Here is a 16,810-nt window from a genome sequence, read left to right on the forward strand (position 1 = left end):
TTAGTGTTATAAATTCCCATGTCTTCAGCTGTTTTAGTAAATTAGAAGCAAAATAATTATTTGTGGCCACAAGATAATCCTTTGAGTTATACACATACCTCTGAAAATGATCAACTACAAGAACTGGATTTAAAGTAAATACAAATACTTGACAAAATATTACATTAAATTTTCTTTTGGGATGTGGCTTCCTTAAAGTACCTAATAATTTTGCACAATAATGCATAAAAGTATTTGATTTTATTTGACTTTTATTGTGAAGGGATATGGAGGATGTTTTTATTTAATCTGTGTGTTGACTTTACGCCGATGATGCTGCGGTGTGCTGGTCCCAGACCGGCCGGGAAGGTATCCATCTGGTGTGTGTATCTGCTCGGGAAGCGCCGTCCACGGATTGTGTTGTCTTCTGTTCCTGTCAGAAAGTAACCAGAGCGCGGATTGGAGCAGCTGAAACAGGCCCAACCTGGAGGTATGTGCTCCACATTTCAGCAGTTTTATCAAGACTAGTGGGCTTTAGGGAGCTCTCGCCTTAATCCTCTCCTGCCACCCGGACACTTTTGTTTCCATACCCCTCCAGGAGGCTACACGTCTGGGTGTTCCTGCAGTTCACACCCTGAAGCCCAACCACACCTTCTCTGTCTGTCCAGACGGGCCGCGGGGTTTAATTAATGTCTGGTCGCGTTGATCACAAGCTTCACCTTCTTGCGAAGAGGGCGCACTGAGGGGTGGGAGTGCGGTTTCTGGGTCGGGGATGAAGACTGTACCGCTGATCATGATGGAGACCGGTTTCTTTGTGTCATGTGTCATCATTTGACTGTGCCTGGACCTAACCAGCCAAATCTACATATTTACGGTAATAATCTGGCAGATTAAAACGGGTTCGATTTTTATTGGTGTGGACAAAATTAATCACATAACAAAGTTAGGCCTAAATATTATCACACGTTTAAATGAATAATATGCATGAATTAGTTGTTAATTTGTGTATTTATTTACAGTAAAAACAATTTCCTAACACTCGTTTAAGGCGCTTATATTATTCCCTTTTAAACAACTTGACCACCAGTCATCTCTGTGCTGTGATAAAGCAAATAATAGGTGAGAGCAGAGTGGAGCAGCGATGCAGTTTAACCTGTAAGCATCAGCGGATGGATTTTTCAGAACCTTTCCCACTATCAGGCGTCAGATCTGGATGCGTGAAGGAGTCCGTGCCTTGCAGTAAACTTGCCGCACCCTCAGACGCACACATCCTGCACCGCACGCAAGCACGTATGGGCACACACACTTCACGCACAGTTTCTAACATCATCACCACAACGATGCGCAGGGAGGGGAGGCGGCCAGGGTACAGGAGGGACCCTGGAGATTGCTTCTTTGTTGCTCATGAATTGTTAATCGCTGAAAGTAACCTAAATTCAACCGTAGCCCACTCAGTGGAAAGATGCAAAGGAAGGAGAAAATCTACAATTTCTCCCAAAATTTGTCTTGAACTTAAAAGATTTGCAGAAATATTTTTATCTAAACATAACATAGTACAGTTCAAATTGTTTTTCTTTTGTTTCAACGAATAGAACAATATTAAGCAAACCTAATGACAACCCAGGTCCAACCCTTTCAAATAAATAAAAAATAGTTTGCAGAAACAGTGAAATTGTTCAGTATTCAAGTCAAACAAGAAAGAAATACATAAGAAATATATCCTTTTTTGTATTTCTATATTATTATATATTCATATATATAAATAATATATATTCTACATTATTCCATTTATACATTATAAGAATAACTCAGGCATTTTATTTTTTTAGTAAGGTCCACTGTTCTGGCTGCCTAGGCAAACAGTGCACGATAAACAGGCATTTTAATCATCATTTAAATTTTAACCAAGCATAACTGTAAAAATGTTCAATAATGGTTAGATTTTAACAGCATTAACTTTATAATTTTGGTAACCAATCATACTTTAACCCATTATTTACAACTTAACCGAAGGACCTGGTTTAGTCAGACGTATTTGTCCTTCGGCAAGTGTCCATAATACATCCCATAAAAACGTACAGTAAGTTATGTTTTTATGGGATATATTATGTATGAATATATCTTCAAACTGTGCTTGCTAAATTCGTGATTACATTACTGGCTGAGCTATCTCCTCAGCTTTTATTTGATCATTTACATCATGATTTAAAGAATTTCCAATGCTGACAGAATATTTCACTCTCTATCTATCTATCTATCTATCTATCTATCTATCTATCTATCTATCTATCTATCTATCTATCTATCTATCTATCTATCTATCTATCTATCTATCTATCTATCTATCTATCTATCTATCTATCTATCTATCTATCTATCTATCTATCTATCTATCTATCTATCTATCTATCTATCTATCTATCTATCTATCTATCTATCTATCTATCTATCTATCTATCTATCTATCTATCTATCTATCTATCTATCTATCTATCTATCTATCTATCTATCTATCTATCTATCTACTTTTTAGCTGTAAGGCGGAATAAACTCTGTCTCTGCTTTTGGCTTTAGAAAAGCACATTCTACAGTAAGAAACAGGATATTTTGGCTCAATAAAAAGACGCTTACAAGTCAATTACCTTTTATTCTAACCACTGAAAAGGCAGAAAAGTCACCAAACATTGTTGTCTGGACATTTCATGGCAAAGTATTCAACAATATTTCAAATTATGTATTGTTTTGTGATTTTGAGACACAGTTTTTCACATTATTGTTTCAGTCCAATTTTATGCCTAAATCAAACCAGATGAACACAAGTATCAGGAATATTTGTTATATATATTGTATGTATATAGTATACATTTTTAAAATTGTTGTAAATGACTTTAATAAATGAAGTGTCTGTTAGATGTGAACCTACATATTTTCTACACAGAAATATAAATTAAAATCTATCCAAATAAAATTTGAGAAAATTGTTACAGTTTTTGGGGTGGTGTGGTGTGCACCAAAAAATCTTAAAAAAAGAGGCATGTGAAAAACGTTCATACTGTTCCCACCTGCCAGCCTGCCAGTCTACCTACCTATCTCTGCAATCACAGCAACAATGACAATAAAAGACAAGACATACACAAATTCTAAACCAATAGGACACAAGGAATTACTGCACTCAGAACCAAAAATATTATTTAAAAAATGCATGCAGTGGCTAACGACTGCTATCTTTACATTATACTGAGATATTCTATTTTGGACAGTAGCTAGATCTTTGTTTGGTATCATCCCTGAGGTTACAGATAAATCATGATGAGATTTTTATCCTCCACAATGAAACAGGCAGAAGTTGTTTTTTGTTTTTGTTTGGATCTATTTGTCAGGTACTGTTTAGTACATTTTAGCTTAGTGGGATGCACATCATTGTACATGACTGTATGCCTGGCACTCATTTGTTTTATAATAATGGCCTCAATGACCCTTGTTTGCCCCATTGTGACCAACAACGGGAGTCAACTTCTTTCTGCTTCCCACTACATCACTGTGGAGTGGGACGTCAGGTTTCAAGCAGTGACTGACACAGTCTTCTCAGAGCTGTAGCTGATGTCAGTCACTGTGTGACAGACTGGTCACAGAATACCATCTCTGAGCCTATTCTCTCCTCGTTAAGCTTCTCAAACTGTCTCAGAATGAGGTACCTTATCTGTAACATTATTTTACTGTAACAGATTCATTATGCTTTTCACAAGAAAAGCATTCAACACTTCTGAACACATTTGTGTTTCTCTTTGCGGTGCAGAGCGATAGCCATGTCTTCAAGTTCAGCAATGGTGCGGATCCTAATAAAGGGCGGCAAGGTGGTGAACAACGACTGCACCCAGGAGGCCGACGTTTACATCGAGAACGGCATCATCCAGCAGGTGGGAAAGGAGCTGATGATCCCTGGAGGAGCCAAAGTGATCGACGCCTCAGGGAAGCTGGTGCTTCCTGGGGGGATTGACACCAGCGTCCACCTGGAGGAAACCTTTATGAACGCCGTTAGTGTGGACGACTACTACAGTGGCACCAAGGTAGCATCCTGAAGAAAGGAGAGGTGGAGGAAACTTTATGTGAGGGTGCATTTTTAAACAAGAGGGCCTTGTTCATTTTCAGATGTGTTTAGGAAAATAAGTGGAGCGTTTATTCTGGATTTAGGTCAGTTTTATCCATCCAGATGCAAATGTTTTCAGTTGTTAATTTTAGCCTAGATGTCAGCGATGTATCATGTTTTTGATCCCTTTTCGTGTTCTTGGATCAAATACTGTACCTTGGTTATTTTAAGCAGAACTTTTTCTACTGTTTAAAAGGTAAAACGAGATCTTATAAGCTTGTGTTGATTTTACTCTTATATTCAGTTTTCTAATCTAAAGTACATCCAGTCATTCTTGCCACAAAGCTTTAAAGCCAGGTTGCAGATGACTGCAGACATGTCTTGACATGTAGAAAATACACTTTCATTTTAAGTAACTTCTTACATTTCTGTTTCTTCTGATAACATTTTGAACACCACAGAAAGCTTTCTTTGTTTGCGTCACTTAAATACAGCTTTAAAATATGCCGCAAGCAAAGTCGCATATCTGCTGAAAGGAGTTAACATATACAAGTCAGAAGTCCCGTTTTCCTTTAGACATCCATGATGACTCATAGCATTTTATGACAATGTAAGCTGAAAGGCGATGAGTGCTGAACGTCAAACAAACCCACAGACACTCTCTCCTCTCTGCTCGTCATTCCCTCTCTCTCGTCTCCCGCCTGATGCCACCAGAAAAAAAAGCCTAAAGACAAATGCAGATCACCAGCCGTTTCCATGGATACCGAGGGGCTGCTGCAAAGACTGCCGCAAATCTTTTCACTCACGCTATTGTGCTGAGGAACAAAGGTCCCTAGACCCACACCCCTCTGCCTCAGTTTTCCCCCCTACACAGTCCGGCTCCCTCTGGGGTCAGCTGACAGATGCTCATTTAAGCAGGCACTTACACACAAAAACACGCTCTGTCTTCAGTGGTTGGGTTATCCAGTTTTGCTGCAGTAAATCTACTTCTAGGAGCTGAAAAACTAGGAAGTACTGAGGTCATAAAGTAATAACAAAGTAATGGCTTTAAATTGCTCAAGATTGCACCATAAGGGGCTGTCAGTCTGGTGCTTTAACTACTGATAGAGTTATGTTTAAGGGTAATTGTTAAAGGTTTTACAGTTCATGGTTGTATTGAGTATTAGATTATGGGTCTGTCAATATTTATTGGCTTAATAAATAAATACTTTGTGTTAATATCAGATATTATATTAAGGGTTAATGTCTATACTGGTACTTTTACAGTTGGCTTTTTACTTACATCTGCATAACCTGGACAGAAACATGTAATAAAAGTGCTTAAAACCATTCCATTCAAAAAATATATATTGTGCTTTGAAAGTATTTACCTTCTTACAGATTTGATGTGTTTTACCTTTTTTTTTACTGTTAAACGTATCATCAGAAAAACTGCAATACAACACAAAGATAACAAGAGGAAAAAACAGTTTTCAAATTATTTTGTGATTTTATTTATCAAAAGAAAAAAGTCATCCAAAACAACCTAGCCTGTGAAAAAAAGTAATTGCTCCCTAAACATAATAATTGTGCCACCCTTGGTGGCATGGCTGCCATCAAGCATTTGCAATTACTGTCAATCAGTCTTTCATCTCTCTGTGGCGAATCTGGCCCAATCTGAACTGTTTTGATTCAGCCACATTGGAGAGTTTTTGAGCAGATGCCAGTTAAACTCTGGAGTCAGACTAGGCTATTTATGATGCCATTAATAGATGGCCCCTGTTGCTCTTTGAATTATTGTCCTGCTGCATAACCCAAGTGTGCCTAAGCTTAAACTCATTAAACTTACTGTCAGATGTTTTCGTTCAGGATTTTCTGGTAGAGCGCAGAATGCACGGTTCCATCAGTTATGGCAAGTTGTCAACATCCTGAAACAGCATAGCAAAAAAACAACCTAAATGTAAGATGTTCTGTTTTGTCAGCAGTGGTTTTTGCATTGGCTCTCTCCTATAGATGTAATTTTCGAATCATGAACTTAGCTGAAGCAAGTGAAGCCTTCAGTGCTTTAGATGTTAGATGTTCTGCAATCGACCTCCTGACGAGTCTTCAAAGCCCCTCTTGGAGTAATTTTAGTTTTAGCCAGTTTTATCACATGTTATTCATGATTTAACAAGGGAGGCAATTACTTTTCACACTAGACGAGAATAACTTTTTTCCCTAAAAAGAAATAAACATTTGAACATTGAAATTGGGCGGCACAGTGGCGCAGTTGGTAGCACTGTTGCCTTGCATCAAGAAGGTCCTGGGTTCAATTCCTGCTGGGGGTCTTTCTGCATGGAGTTTGCATGTTCTCCCCGTGCATGCATGGGTTCTCACCGGGTACTCTGGCTTCCTCCCACAGTCCAAAGACATGCCTGTTAGGTTAATTGGTCTCTCTAAATTGCCCTTAGTTGTATGAATGAGTTTGTGCTTGGTTGTTTGTGTGTTGCCCTGTGATTGACTGGCAACCTGTCCAGGGTGTACCCTGCCTCTTGCCCATAGACTGCTGGAGATAGGCACCGTGACCCACTATGGAATAAGCAGTAGAAAATGACTGACTGAACATTTGAACACTGCTTTTTGTATTTACTCCAGTTATCTCTGCTTGATATTAAAAAGCAGCAGTGGCATACACACACACACACACATATGTATATGTATGTAAAAAGCTGTTTTTGGGACTTCCTCCAGGCTGCTTTAGCTGGCGGTACAACTATGGTGATTGGACATGTCCTGCCAGACAAGAATGAGTCTTTGCTGGAAGCCTATGAGGAGTGTCGCAATCTGGCAGACTCAAAATCCTGCTGTGACTACGCTCTCCATGTTGGAGTTACATGGTGGGGACCCAAGGTACGAAACTCTGCATTTCTCTCTCTTAAAAACACTTTTTTCAACTATTAAAACCTTGCATGCATCAAGTGGTCGCAGCAAGAAATTGTAATCAATTGATCAAGCTTGTACTTTTTTCCATTTTTTCTTGATTTGTTCCATTACAGCTGCAAGCTTCAATGTGTTTTATTGGGATTGTATGTGATAGACCAACACTAAGTAGTCGCAAAAGCAACACGTGGCCGAAAAATAACACTGCATACTAACCATCCAGTCAGACTGAGGTCCACTTATTTTGCAAAAATGAATGAGCAAAAAATGTGCAAAGCTTGCAAGTGCAACAAAGGCTGGTTGTTTCATATGTATCATTTTCTTTGATTTCACAAATATGTGCTACCTTTTGCTAGTTTGTCACATAAAATTCCTATAAAATATATTTAAGTTTGTGGTTGTGATGTGAAAAACACTAAACAGTTCAATGGGAATACTTTTTCCAAGTACTGCAGTTTATCTATTGACCTACTTATTTAAAAGGTGAAAAAAAAAAAGTTGCACAGCACCAAGGATTAAAACATAAATTGTATTGGGTTCTATGCCTAGTCATCAACACTTGGACCATTTTTGTGTAAGGGGGCTTTTACATGTTGATTCTTTTTGATCTACAGGTGCGAGATGAGATGGAAAAGCTTGTGAGAGAAAAAGGAGTGAACTCCTTCCAGATGTTCATGGCCTACAAGGAGACGTTCATGCTGAGGGACAGCGAGCTCTTCCAGGCCTTGCAGCACTGTAAGGACATTGGGGCCATTGCAAGGGTCCACGCTGAGAATGGCGAGCTGGTCACAGAGGTTAGGAAGAACCCATGTGCAGAAGGATGCAAAAACTGCATAGCTAAACATGCTAAATTTCAACAGTTAGATCTATTTTACAGTAGTTTGTACATTTAAAAAAAATAAAGATGTATTTGTTGCTTTGTCTTTCCAGGGTGCAAAGGAGGCATTAGACCTTGGCATCAGTGGCCCGGAGGGTATTGAAATCAGTCGTCCTGAAGAGGTAGGAGATCCAGAATTAACCAGCCACTGTCTTCATACTTCAAAAAAATAACTTCTTCCCCCCCTGCTCTGGTCAGCAGAATCAATAACATCTCCGTAAATACACTGCCTTGCAAAATTTATACTCCTTGACATTTTCACCTCCTTTCTATGTATTTTACTAGGATTTTTTCTTATGGAGCAGGGGTCTCCAACCAGCTTCTCCTGAGTTACACTTAGCCTTTTAGGCCATCCAGAGTGGCTCTTAAAAAGCTTTGGCAAATAATAAAGAACTGAGCGCTGTTTGTAAATATAAAGGAAATACGGGTTTGAGTAGTGTGTGCCAATGGTTTTTATACAACATCTGCTTGGAATTTCCACAGGGGATTCAAGTTGGAAGGTCTCCATGCCATCACCCTAAATCTTAGCTCCCTCCATAGACTCTGAATCAGATTTGATTTGAGACTCTGGTTTGAACTCAAAATGTTGAAATTCCTTCCAGTCAGAAGAAACTCCCTAATGACACAATAAATCAAAATTTTGGGTTTAATTGTATATTTTTTTTACTTTTTTTGTCACTGGGGTTTCCCTTCATTCTACATAAATATGCAATTCAAGAAAATGCATTGATTATCTTTTTGTAAAAGTTTTCTGGTTTTATTTTTTGTTTAATTATAATTAAACCACGAAAACAATTTCCCAGAGTCAGTATTTATACAAAATACAATAAGCTACCTTTTATTGAAGAGTTCATTTAAGGTTCTAATTTTCTTGAGCAGGAACGAGGACAAAAATGTCTCTCTGGACAGTAATGGTTCCTAACTCCTGTGATAGAGCATCCCAAAGTGGTGCATAAGTGTGAAATGGGAGGAAAATGAATTGTAATTGTAATAGAACTGTATAATTTCTGACAGTCATTGGGTTGTTTACAGCTGGAAGCAGAAGCAACACACAGGGCAATTACAATTGCCAACAGGGTAAGTTAAATGTCAGCATTCCAACATTGATCATCAACTCTTTACAGTCTCCCAGAGGTACTGGGATTGCTGCAGTTGCCATAAATATATATTTGTGTTTGTTCTGTTTTAGGCCCACTGCCCAATCTATCTCGTCAATGTGTCCAGCATGTCTGCAGGAGATGTGGTGGCTTCAGCTAAGATGCAAGGTGAAGTTAGCTTACTTTTACATTACACATGCCCAGGTGTCCTCCTCCTAAAATATGACACTGTATTCTTGCTTTTTTTTTTAATAGCTTTTCATTTTTTGTGGTCACAGGTAAGGTTGTTCATGGAGAAACAACCACAGCCCACGCTGTCCTGAACGGCATGCAGTACTATCACCAGGACTGGTCTCATTCAGCTGCCCACGTTACTGTGCCTCCTCTACGCCTGGACCCCAGTACCCCAAACTTCCTAATGAGTCTGCTTGGAAAGTGAGAAAACCCCACAGAATATCTCATTTACAATAGCTGATGTCAGTGCTTCTAGTTTATTTCAGTGATGTGGTGACATAATGTGACTAATCGTTGCCTTCTCCTTCCTGCCACAGTGACACTCTAAATGTCCTGGCGTCTGATCACCGTCCATTCACAGTCAAACAGAAAGCCATGGGCAAGGATGATTTCACCAAGATCCCTCACGGCCTTCCAGGCATTCAAGACCGTATGAGTGTCATCTGGGAGAGGGGAGTGGTATGTGTAGCTCTTTTGTTTCTGCTTGGCAGCCAGAGAACCTCCACAAATAGAGCATCTCATTTTAGTGGCGGAAATAAAAACCTGCTGTCTAAGTATTTGCCCCTTAAAGATTTCTTTAGCTTTTATTTTTTTTGTCAGTTAAGTGTTTTAGATCACAGAAAATGCAATGTTAGACAAAGATAACCTGAGTAATTGCAAAAGCACTTTTCAAATAACGATTTCATTTATTTAGTAAAGAAAGGATATAAAAAATCAACCCGGCCCTATGTCCGGTTCAGTTTCACTAGCCACACCAAGGCCTGATTATTTCCAGACCTTTAGAATCAAGAAATCACCTACAGTTTAGCCTGAAATTATTCATATCCCTGCCAGATTTAAACAAGAAGTTTCTAAAAGGAAATAAGAAAGGCATCTCTCAAAAGATTATGCAATTTAAAAGGAGTATCGGTTTTAAAAACATTTTTTATCAGTTTATATGTACATTTTGTTTTAAAAATTCCCTTTTTGAAATTGATTTATATACCCTTACACAATTTTTTCCAAATTCCTTCCATTAAAATTTTTAAATTTTCTAAACTTGTTTTTGTTTTAACTTACAGGTTGGAGGTAAAATGGATGAGAATCGCTTTGTTGCCGTCACAAGCTCTAATGCAGCGAAGATTTACAACCTGTACCCCCGGAAAGGCAGGATCATCCCAGGAGCAGATGCTGATGTGGTGGTCTGGGACCCAGAGGGATCCAAGTATGAAATTCAATCCACACGTTTATCGACCAGCTTGTCTCACTGCAGCCTTCATCTCAATACTCTGAGGCGAATCAAGCTTTTGTCTTACTGAACTCCAATGTCTGCCTGTAGGACCATCTCAGTGGATAACCAGTTCCAGGGAGGTGATATAAACCTGTATGAAGGTCTCCGTTGTCGCGGTGTGCCCCTGGTCACCATCAGCCGTGGACGTCTGGTCTATGAAAATGGCATGTTCACATGTGCTGAGGGCTCTGGGAAGTTTTGTCCTTTGAGGACTTTCCCAGATTACCTCTACAAAAAGATGGTTCAGAGAGAAAAGGTACCAGACTGACTGCAAAAAAAAAAAAAAAACTTGCTTAACACTTACAAGATTGATATCAGCTATGAATTATTACTGATAAAGTTATTTTTTGTTGTCATGGTGACTGATTTGCTTTTCTTGGTTTAATTGTTATATTTGTTGATGCTCTTGTTCTTCCAGAGCCAGGCAGTGAAAGCTGTTGAGCGGGAGCCCTACAATGGTGATGTTGTTGCTGTGGTGAATTCAGGAAAGAGGGACATGGGCGCTCTAGATCTGGACACACCAACACGCCCCTGCACCCGTCATGGGGGTGTGAGGGATCTCCATGAGTCCAGCTTCAGCCTGTCTGGTGAGGATCAGGACTAAATAAGACTCAGCTGCATGAACATTTTTTAATAAAATGATTTATTTTAAGCTATAAATGTATGTTGGTACAAGCTTCTGGATCGTCTAACCTCAGAACAAAGAGGACTTCTAAAACCAACCTGATGAGGGTTCTCTAGTGATTAGTATGGCATTGAGGTAGGATTAGAAAGGGTTTGGAGATGGCTGCATTAGTTTTAAACGTGTACTCGTTGTCTTCCGCTTTATCCGGGACCGGGTCACAGGGGCAGCAGACTCAGCAGAGACGCCCAGACGTCCCTCTCCCCAGACACCTCCTCCAGCTCCTCCGGGGGGAGCCCAAGGCGTTCCCAGGCCAGCCGAGAGACATAGTCCCTCCAGCGTGTCCTGGGCCGTCCCCTGGGCCTCCTCCCAGTGGGATGTGCCTGGAACACCTCCCGAGGAAGGCGTCCAGGAGGCATCCGGTATAGATGCCCGAGCCACCTCAACTGGCTCCTCTCGATGTGGAGGAGCAGCGGCTCTACTCCGAGCCCCACCCGGATGGCCGAGCTCCTCGCCCTATCTCTAAGGGAGTGCCCGGCCACCCTACGGAGGAAGCTCATTTCAGCCGCTTGTATCCAGGATCTCGTTCTTTCGGTCATGACCCAAAGTTCATGGCCATAGGTGAGGGTAGGAACGTAGACCGACCGGTAAATCGAGAGCTTCACTTTTCGGCTCAGCTCTCTCTTCACCACAACGGACCGGCACAGTACCCCCATTACTGTGGCAGCCGCACCGATCCGTCTGTCGATCTCCCGCTCCATTCTTCCCTCATCGTGAACAAGACCCTGAGATACTTAAACTCCTCCACTTGAGGCAGGAACTCCCCTCCAACCTGAAGAGGACAAGCCACCCTTTTCCGGTCGAGAACCATGGCCTCGGACTTGGAGGAGCTGATTTTCATCCCTGCCGCCTCACACTCGGCTGCAAACGCCCCAGTGCATGCTGTAGGTCTTGGCTAGAGGGGGCCAGCAGGACCACGTCATCTGCAAAAAGAAGAGACGAAATCCTCTGGTTCCCAAACCAGGCCCCCTCCGGCCCTTGGCTGCGCCTAGAAATCCTGTCCATAAAAGTTATGAACAGGACTGGTGACAAAGGGCAGCCCTGCCGGAGTCACACATGCACCGGGAACAGGTCCGACTTAGTGCCGGCAATGTGAACCAAACTTCTGCTCCGCTTGTATAGGGACCGGATGGCCCCTAGTAAAGGGCCCCCAATTCCATACTCCTGGAGCACCCCCCATAGGGCACCACGAGGGACACAGTCGAATGCTTTCTCCGGGTCCACAAAACACATGTGAACGGGTTGGGCAAACTCCCATGAACCCTCGAGTACCCTGTAGAGGGTATAGAGCTGGTCCAGTGTTCCACCGCCGGGACGAAAACCACACTGCTCCTCCTGAAGCCGGGGTTCGACTATCGGCCGGACTCTCCTCTCCAATACCCTGGCGTAGGCCTTACCAGGGAGGCTGAGGAGTGTGATCCCCCTGTAGAGGCGTGTCAACCATGACAGCCCCACAACATCCAAAGACTTGAGGTACTCAGGGCGGATCTCATCAAACCCCGAAGCCCTGCCATCGCGGAGCTTTTTAACCACCTCAGTGACTTCAGCCTGGTGATGAAAGAGTCCAACCCTGAGTCCCCAGCCTGTGTTTCCACCAGGGAATGCGTGATGGCAGGTTTGAGGAGATCCTCGAAGTACTCCTTCTACCGCCCGATAATGTCCCCAGTCGAGGTCAGCAGCTCCCCACCCCCACTGTAAACAGTGTTGGCGAAGCACTGCTTCCCCCTCCTGAGGCGCTGGACGGTTTGCCAGAATCACTTCGGGGCCAACCGGTAGTCCTTCTCCATGGCCTCACCGAACACCTCCCAGGTCCGCGGTTTTGCCTGTGCTACCTCCCGGGCTGCGGCACGCTTGGCCCCACGGTACCCGTCAGCCACCTCAGGAGTCCCACAAGCCAACCACAGCCGATAGGACTCCTTCAGCTTGACAGCGTCCCTTACTGCCGGTGTCCACCACCGGGTTCGGGGATTGCAACAGGCACCGCAGACATTACTGCCGCAGCTACGGGCAGCAGCATCGACAATAGATGCGGAGAACATGGTCCACTCGGACTCTATGTCTCCAACATCCCTTGGAATCTATTCAAAGCTCTCCCCCAGTGGATCCAACTCACCACCAGGTGGTGATCAGTGGACAGCTCAGCCCCTCTCTTCACCCGACTGTCCAAAACATGTGGCCGAAAGTCTGATGATACGACGACAAAGTCGATCATTGACCTCCTGCCTAGGGTGTCCTGGTGCCAAGTGCACTGATGGACACCCTTATGTTTGAACATGGTATTCATTATGGACAATCCGTGACTAGCACAGAAGTCCAATAACAAAACACCGCTCGGATTGAGATCGGGGAGGCCATTCCTCCCGATCACGCCTCTCCAGGTGTCACTGTCGTTTCCCACGTGGGCGTTGAAGTCTCCCAGCAGAATAATGGAGTCCCCGGGAGGGGCACTATCCAGCACCCCCGACATGGATGCCAAGAAGGCCGCACTACCACTTGGCCCGTAGGCTGAAATGATAGTCAGAGACCTCTCCCCAACCCGAAGGCGCAGGGATGCGATCCTCTCATCCACTGGGGTAAACCCCAACACTAGACGGCTGAGCTGGGGGGCGACAAGCAAACCCACCCCAGCCCGCCGCCTCTCCCCATGGGCCACTCCAGAGTAGAAGAGAGTCCAACCCCTCTCAAGGAGATGGGTTCCAGAGCCCACGCTGTGCGTGGAGGCGAGCCCGACTATTTCTAATCGATATCTCTCGACCTCCCGCACAAGCTCAGGCTCCTTCCCCCCCAGCGAGGTGACATTCCCTAGAGCCAGCCTAAGCATCCGGGGATCGGGCCTCCGAGGTCTCCACCTTCGTCTGCCGCCCAATCCTCTTTGCACCGGTCCCTCACGGTTCCCCCTGCAGGTGGTGGGCCCACTGGGGGGATGGTCTCGCGTCTCTCGTTCGGGCTTGGCCCTGCCGGGTCCCGCGAGGAGCAACCCGGCCACCAGGCGCTCTCCGACGAGTCCAGACCCCAGGCCTAGCTCCAGGGTGGGACCCCGGCTCCGCCATACCGGGCAACATCACGTGCCTTGATTTCATAGTCGTCATGAGGGGTTCTTGAACCGCTCTTTGTCTGACCCATCACCCTGAGCCTGTTTGCCATGGGAGACCCTACCAGGGGCATTTAAGCCCCAGACAACATAGCCTCTAGGATCATTCAAGCACTCAAACCCTTCCGCCACGTTAAGGTGGCGGTTCAAGGAGGGGTAGTTTTAAACTTTTACTTTTTAAATATAACAATCCAGCTACAGAGTTTGTTATTGTCATAATGGGTTCTGAACCAGGAGACTCTAGAGCAGCACAACGGAGCCACTGAAAAAGTTTAAACAAGTTTATTAAAATATTGTTTTTGGGCAGTGTCAGGATTCCGTAGTCAGCAGGCTTCAGGTATCGGCTCACAAAGAAAGAGAGGATTATTACTATCAGGCGGATGGTTCTGAATGTGGAAGACAAGGATGCAAGGTTTATTTGTGGATGATTAGGTTGGTTCTGGGGAGACATGAGCAAGCCACAGAGACTAAGGCAGACAGGCGAGCGTGCTGTGCAAGCAGGTTTCTCTAAATGGTGAATAACGTGGAGGGTGGACAGGCAGGGCAGGTGAAGTGAGGAGCAATCTTGTAATCTGATCGTGTGGATCCTGACCGGTCTTCGGGCGGAGGTAAATTCAATGAAGTATTTACCATTTGACGGGAGGCTGAACCAGGGCGGCTTTTAACGTAACAAGAGAAAAACTAATTTGTTGTGTCTTGCTGCTAAAGTCACATGATGTCACTGTTCCCTCCGGCTACAGGTGCTCAGTTTGATGACAACATTCCAAAGAGATCCTCGGCCCGGATCCTGGCTCCTCCTGGAGGGAGATCCAGCGGGATCTGGTAACCAGATAGATGAAACATAACCCGGGGAAAACAAGTGGCAGAGCAAGAAGATTGATTATGGATTCATTATTTGTTTTTAATTTTTTTTACTTGAATTCAACAGTTATTTAGAACTGTAAAACTGTAACACTTGCCATATTGATTTACTCAATGGAAAACATTTGTCATTTGGTATTAGCTACCAAAATTCAGTCCCAAGGTAACCAAATATGAAAACAGCATAAAAAAGCAGTTGCTGTTGAGCTCCTTTGGTTTTTCTTAATCGTGTAAGGGGAAAGCACTGTATCTCATAGTTTACGAGACATTGTTTTTATGATGCAATTGTGTTACCTCACTGTAAGATACAATTTTTGCACTTGTGTCATGTACTATTTAGATGCCTTTTTACATAATTTAATGTCGTAAAATGATTTTTACTGCAGGCCATGGTGAATGAAATGTAACTTTTGTTGATGTGACGCTAATATGTATTAAACAAGTTGTTGGTTTTGATGAGTTGATGGAAGAAAATTAACTAAGCTTTCTTTTTAATTTTTTATATTTGTATATATTTTTATGCTTTCGGGACTAAAAAGATGAAGGAATGTTCTTGTTCAGATTAGTATTTCAGTTTATGTTTACAGCTATACAGCAGTATGGGCTTCTTTTTCAACCCCACTAAATGTGAATGAACCTCTGCTGTGTTTCCAGTTATATTATGATTGCTACTATCATGTCAAGCACAACTATTAATTATGTTACTTTGTATTCTTTAAGACTAATTATTTTCACACTGAGCAAAAAGTCTCACCCAAATGGCCTTTTTTAACACCTGAAAACACTAAACCTCTCAAACAAATGTGTACATCCTGACATGTAAGCCACTGTCGTTTCTGTCCTGGGTCCTTAAGGGTGGAGCATAGATGTTCTCCTAACCTAGCATCACTACTGTGAAAAATAATGAAAAGTCAAAGGGTTGCTGAGGAAGTTAATGCCAGGTGTCTACATGGGATAAAATGCCTTCAGATGTTAAAAGTATCAGTGATTGTTTAGTTAGGACAGAACAGATCCGCACTAGTACTTTTATAAGCTTTCTGATATTTCTAAATTTTACACTTAAAATGACTTACTTGATTTGATTCTGTTTGGAAGTGGAAGCCGGAATACGCACAGTTTTTTGCTCTTTCTATTCTATTTCTGTGGTCTTGTAATGCTCCAGTGGATCTTGCAGTGTCTTTCCCCTCCCAAACATACTGTACACTGGTGCTGAACAATGTGGTGTCACATTGAATTCCTCTTTCTCCTGTTTTGTCTTGCAGCTCTTTATCACATGATTTAATTGCAAATAAACCACAATGAAATCATAGCCTGTGTGTCTAAGCACTGATAACGGCTGAATCACATGGTTGGCTTTTGAGTGTTTTCGCGTCTTACCGTTATGTTCATCTCAAATGCCTACAAAATTTATTTTTTATGTTTTATTAGGTTTATTTGATAGGGACAGATACACAATATCATAGACAAACTGAATAAAACAATAGTCATATGCCTGTATCATGGTGCTTATAGCATAAGATAGTTTGCAGCACTTGTCTCTAGATGGGCCTTTATAGACAGTATATCTAGGACTACTCAGAAATTAAATAGTAATAGTGTAAAATAATAAAACATGATATTGACAACATATTCAAAATCATACATATAAAACAAAAAAATTAAAAACATGACAATAAAAGGAAACATTAGGTGTGGATACAATGGAGTATGTTAGAAATAGGAGTTATAAAATGC

The 16,810-nt window shown here is 42.5% G+C and overlaps 1 protein-coding gene across 3 annotated transcripts; it reads left to right on the plus strand.

Moving 5' to 3' along the window:
* The first annotated feature begins 321 nt into the window (after window positions 1–321).
* dpysl5a (dihydropyrimidinase like 5a) lies at window positions 322–16,385 on the plus strand. 3 transcript variants are annotated; one of them, XM_047345307.1, is made up of 13 exons: window positions 322–469; window positions 3,776–4,046; window positions 6,776–6,934; window positions 7,579–7,758; window positions 7,895–7,963; window positions 8,874–8,918; window positions 9,031–9,106; window positions 9,217–9,373; window positions 9,490–9,631; window positions 10,234–10,376; window positions 10,491–10,698; window positions 10,861–11,029; window positions 14,956–16,385. In XM_047345307.1, exons 2-13 carry the CDS (start codon window positions 3,786–3,788, stop codon window positions 15,039–15,041), a joined length of 1,695 nt encoding a protein of 564 aa, XP_047201263.1. In that variant the 5' UTR covers window positions 322–469; window positions 3,776–3,785; the 3' UTR covers window positions 15,042–16,385. The 3 variants fall into 3 exon arrangements, with proteins under 3 accessions (XP_047201263.1, XP_047201260.1, XP_047201259.1); XM_047345304.1 differs by lacking the exon at window positions 322–469 and adding an exon at window positions 613–853; XM_047345303.1 differs by lacking the exon at window positions 322–469 and adding an exon at window positions 3,232–3,670.
* Window positions 16,386–16,810: the final 425 nt, after the last annotated feature.

Source organism: Girardinichthys multiradiatus, chromosome 19, assembly GCF_021462225.1.
Source record: "Girardinichthys multiradiatus isolate DD_20200921_A chromosome 19, DD_fGirMul_XY1, whole genome shotgun sequence".
In the NCBI taxonomy this organism is placed as follows: domain Eukaryota; kingdom Metazoa; phylum Chordata; class Actinopteri; order Cyprinodontiformes; family Goodeidae; genus Girardinichthys; species Girardinichthys multiradiatus.

Bases quoted from the DNA above. Each gene is read 5' to 3' on its own strand.
- dpysl5a (XM_047345303.1), top strand. The intron at 8,919-9,030 runs GTAAGTTAAATG...GTTCTGTTTTAG, and splicing joins CAATTACAATTGCCAACAGG to GCCCACTGCCCAATCTATCT. The intron at 10,377-10,490 runs GTATGAAATTCA...GTCTGCCTGTAG, and splicing joins TGGGACCCAGAGGGATCCAA to GACCATCTCAGTGGATAACC.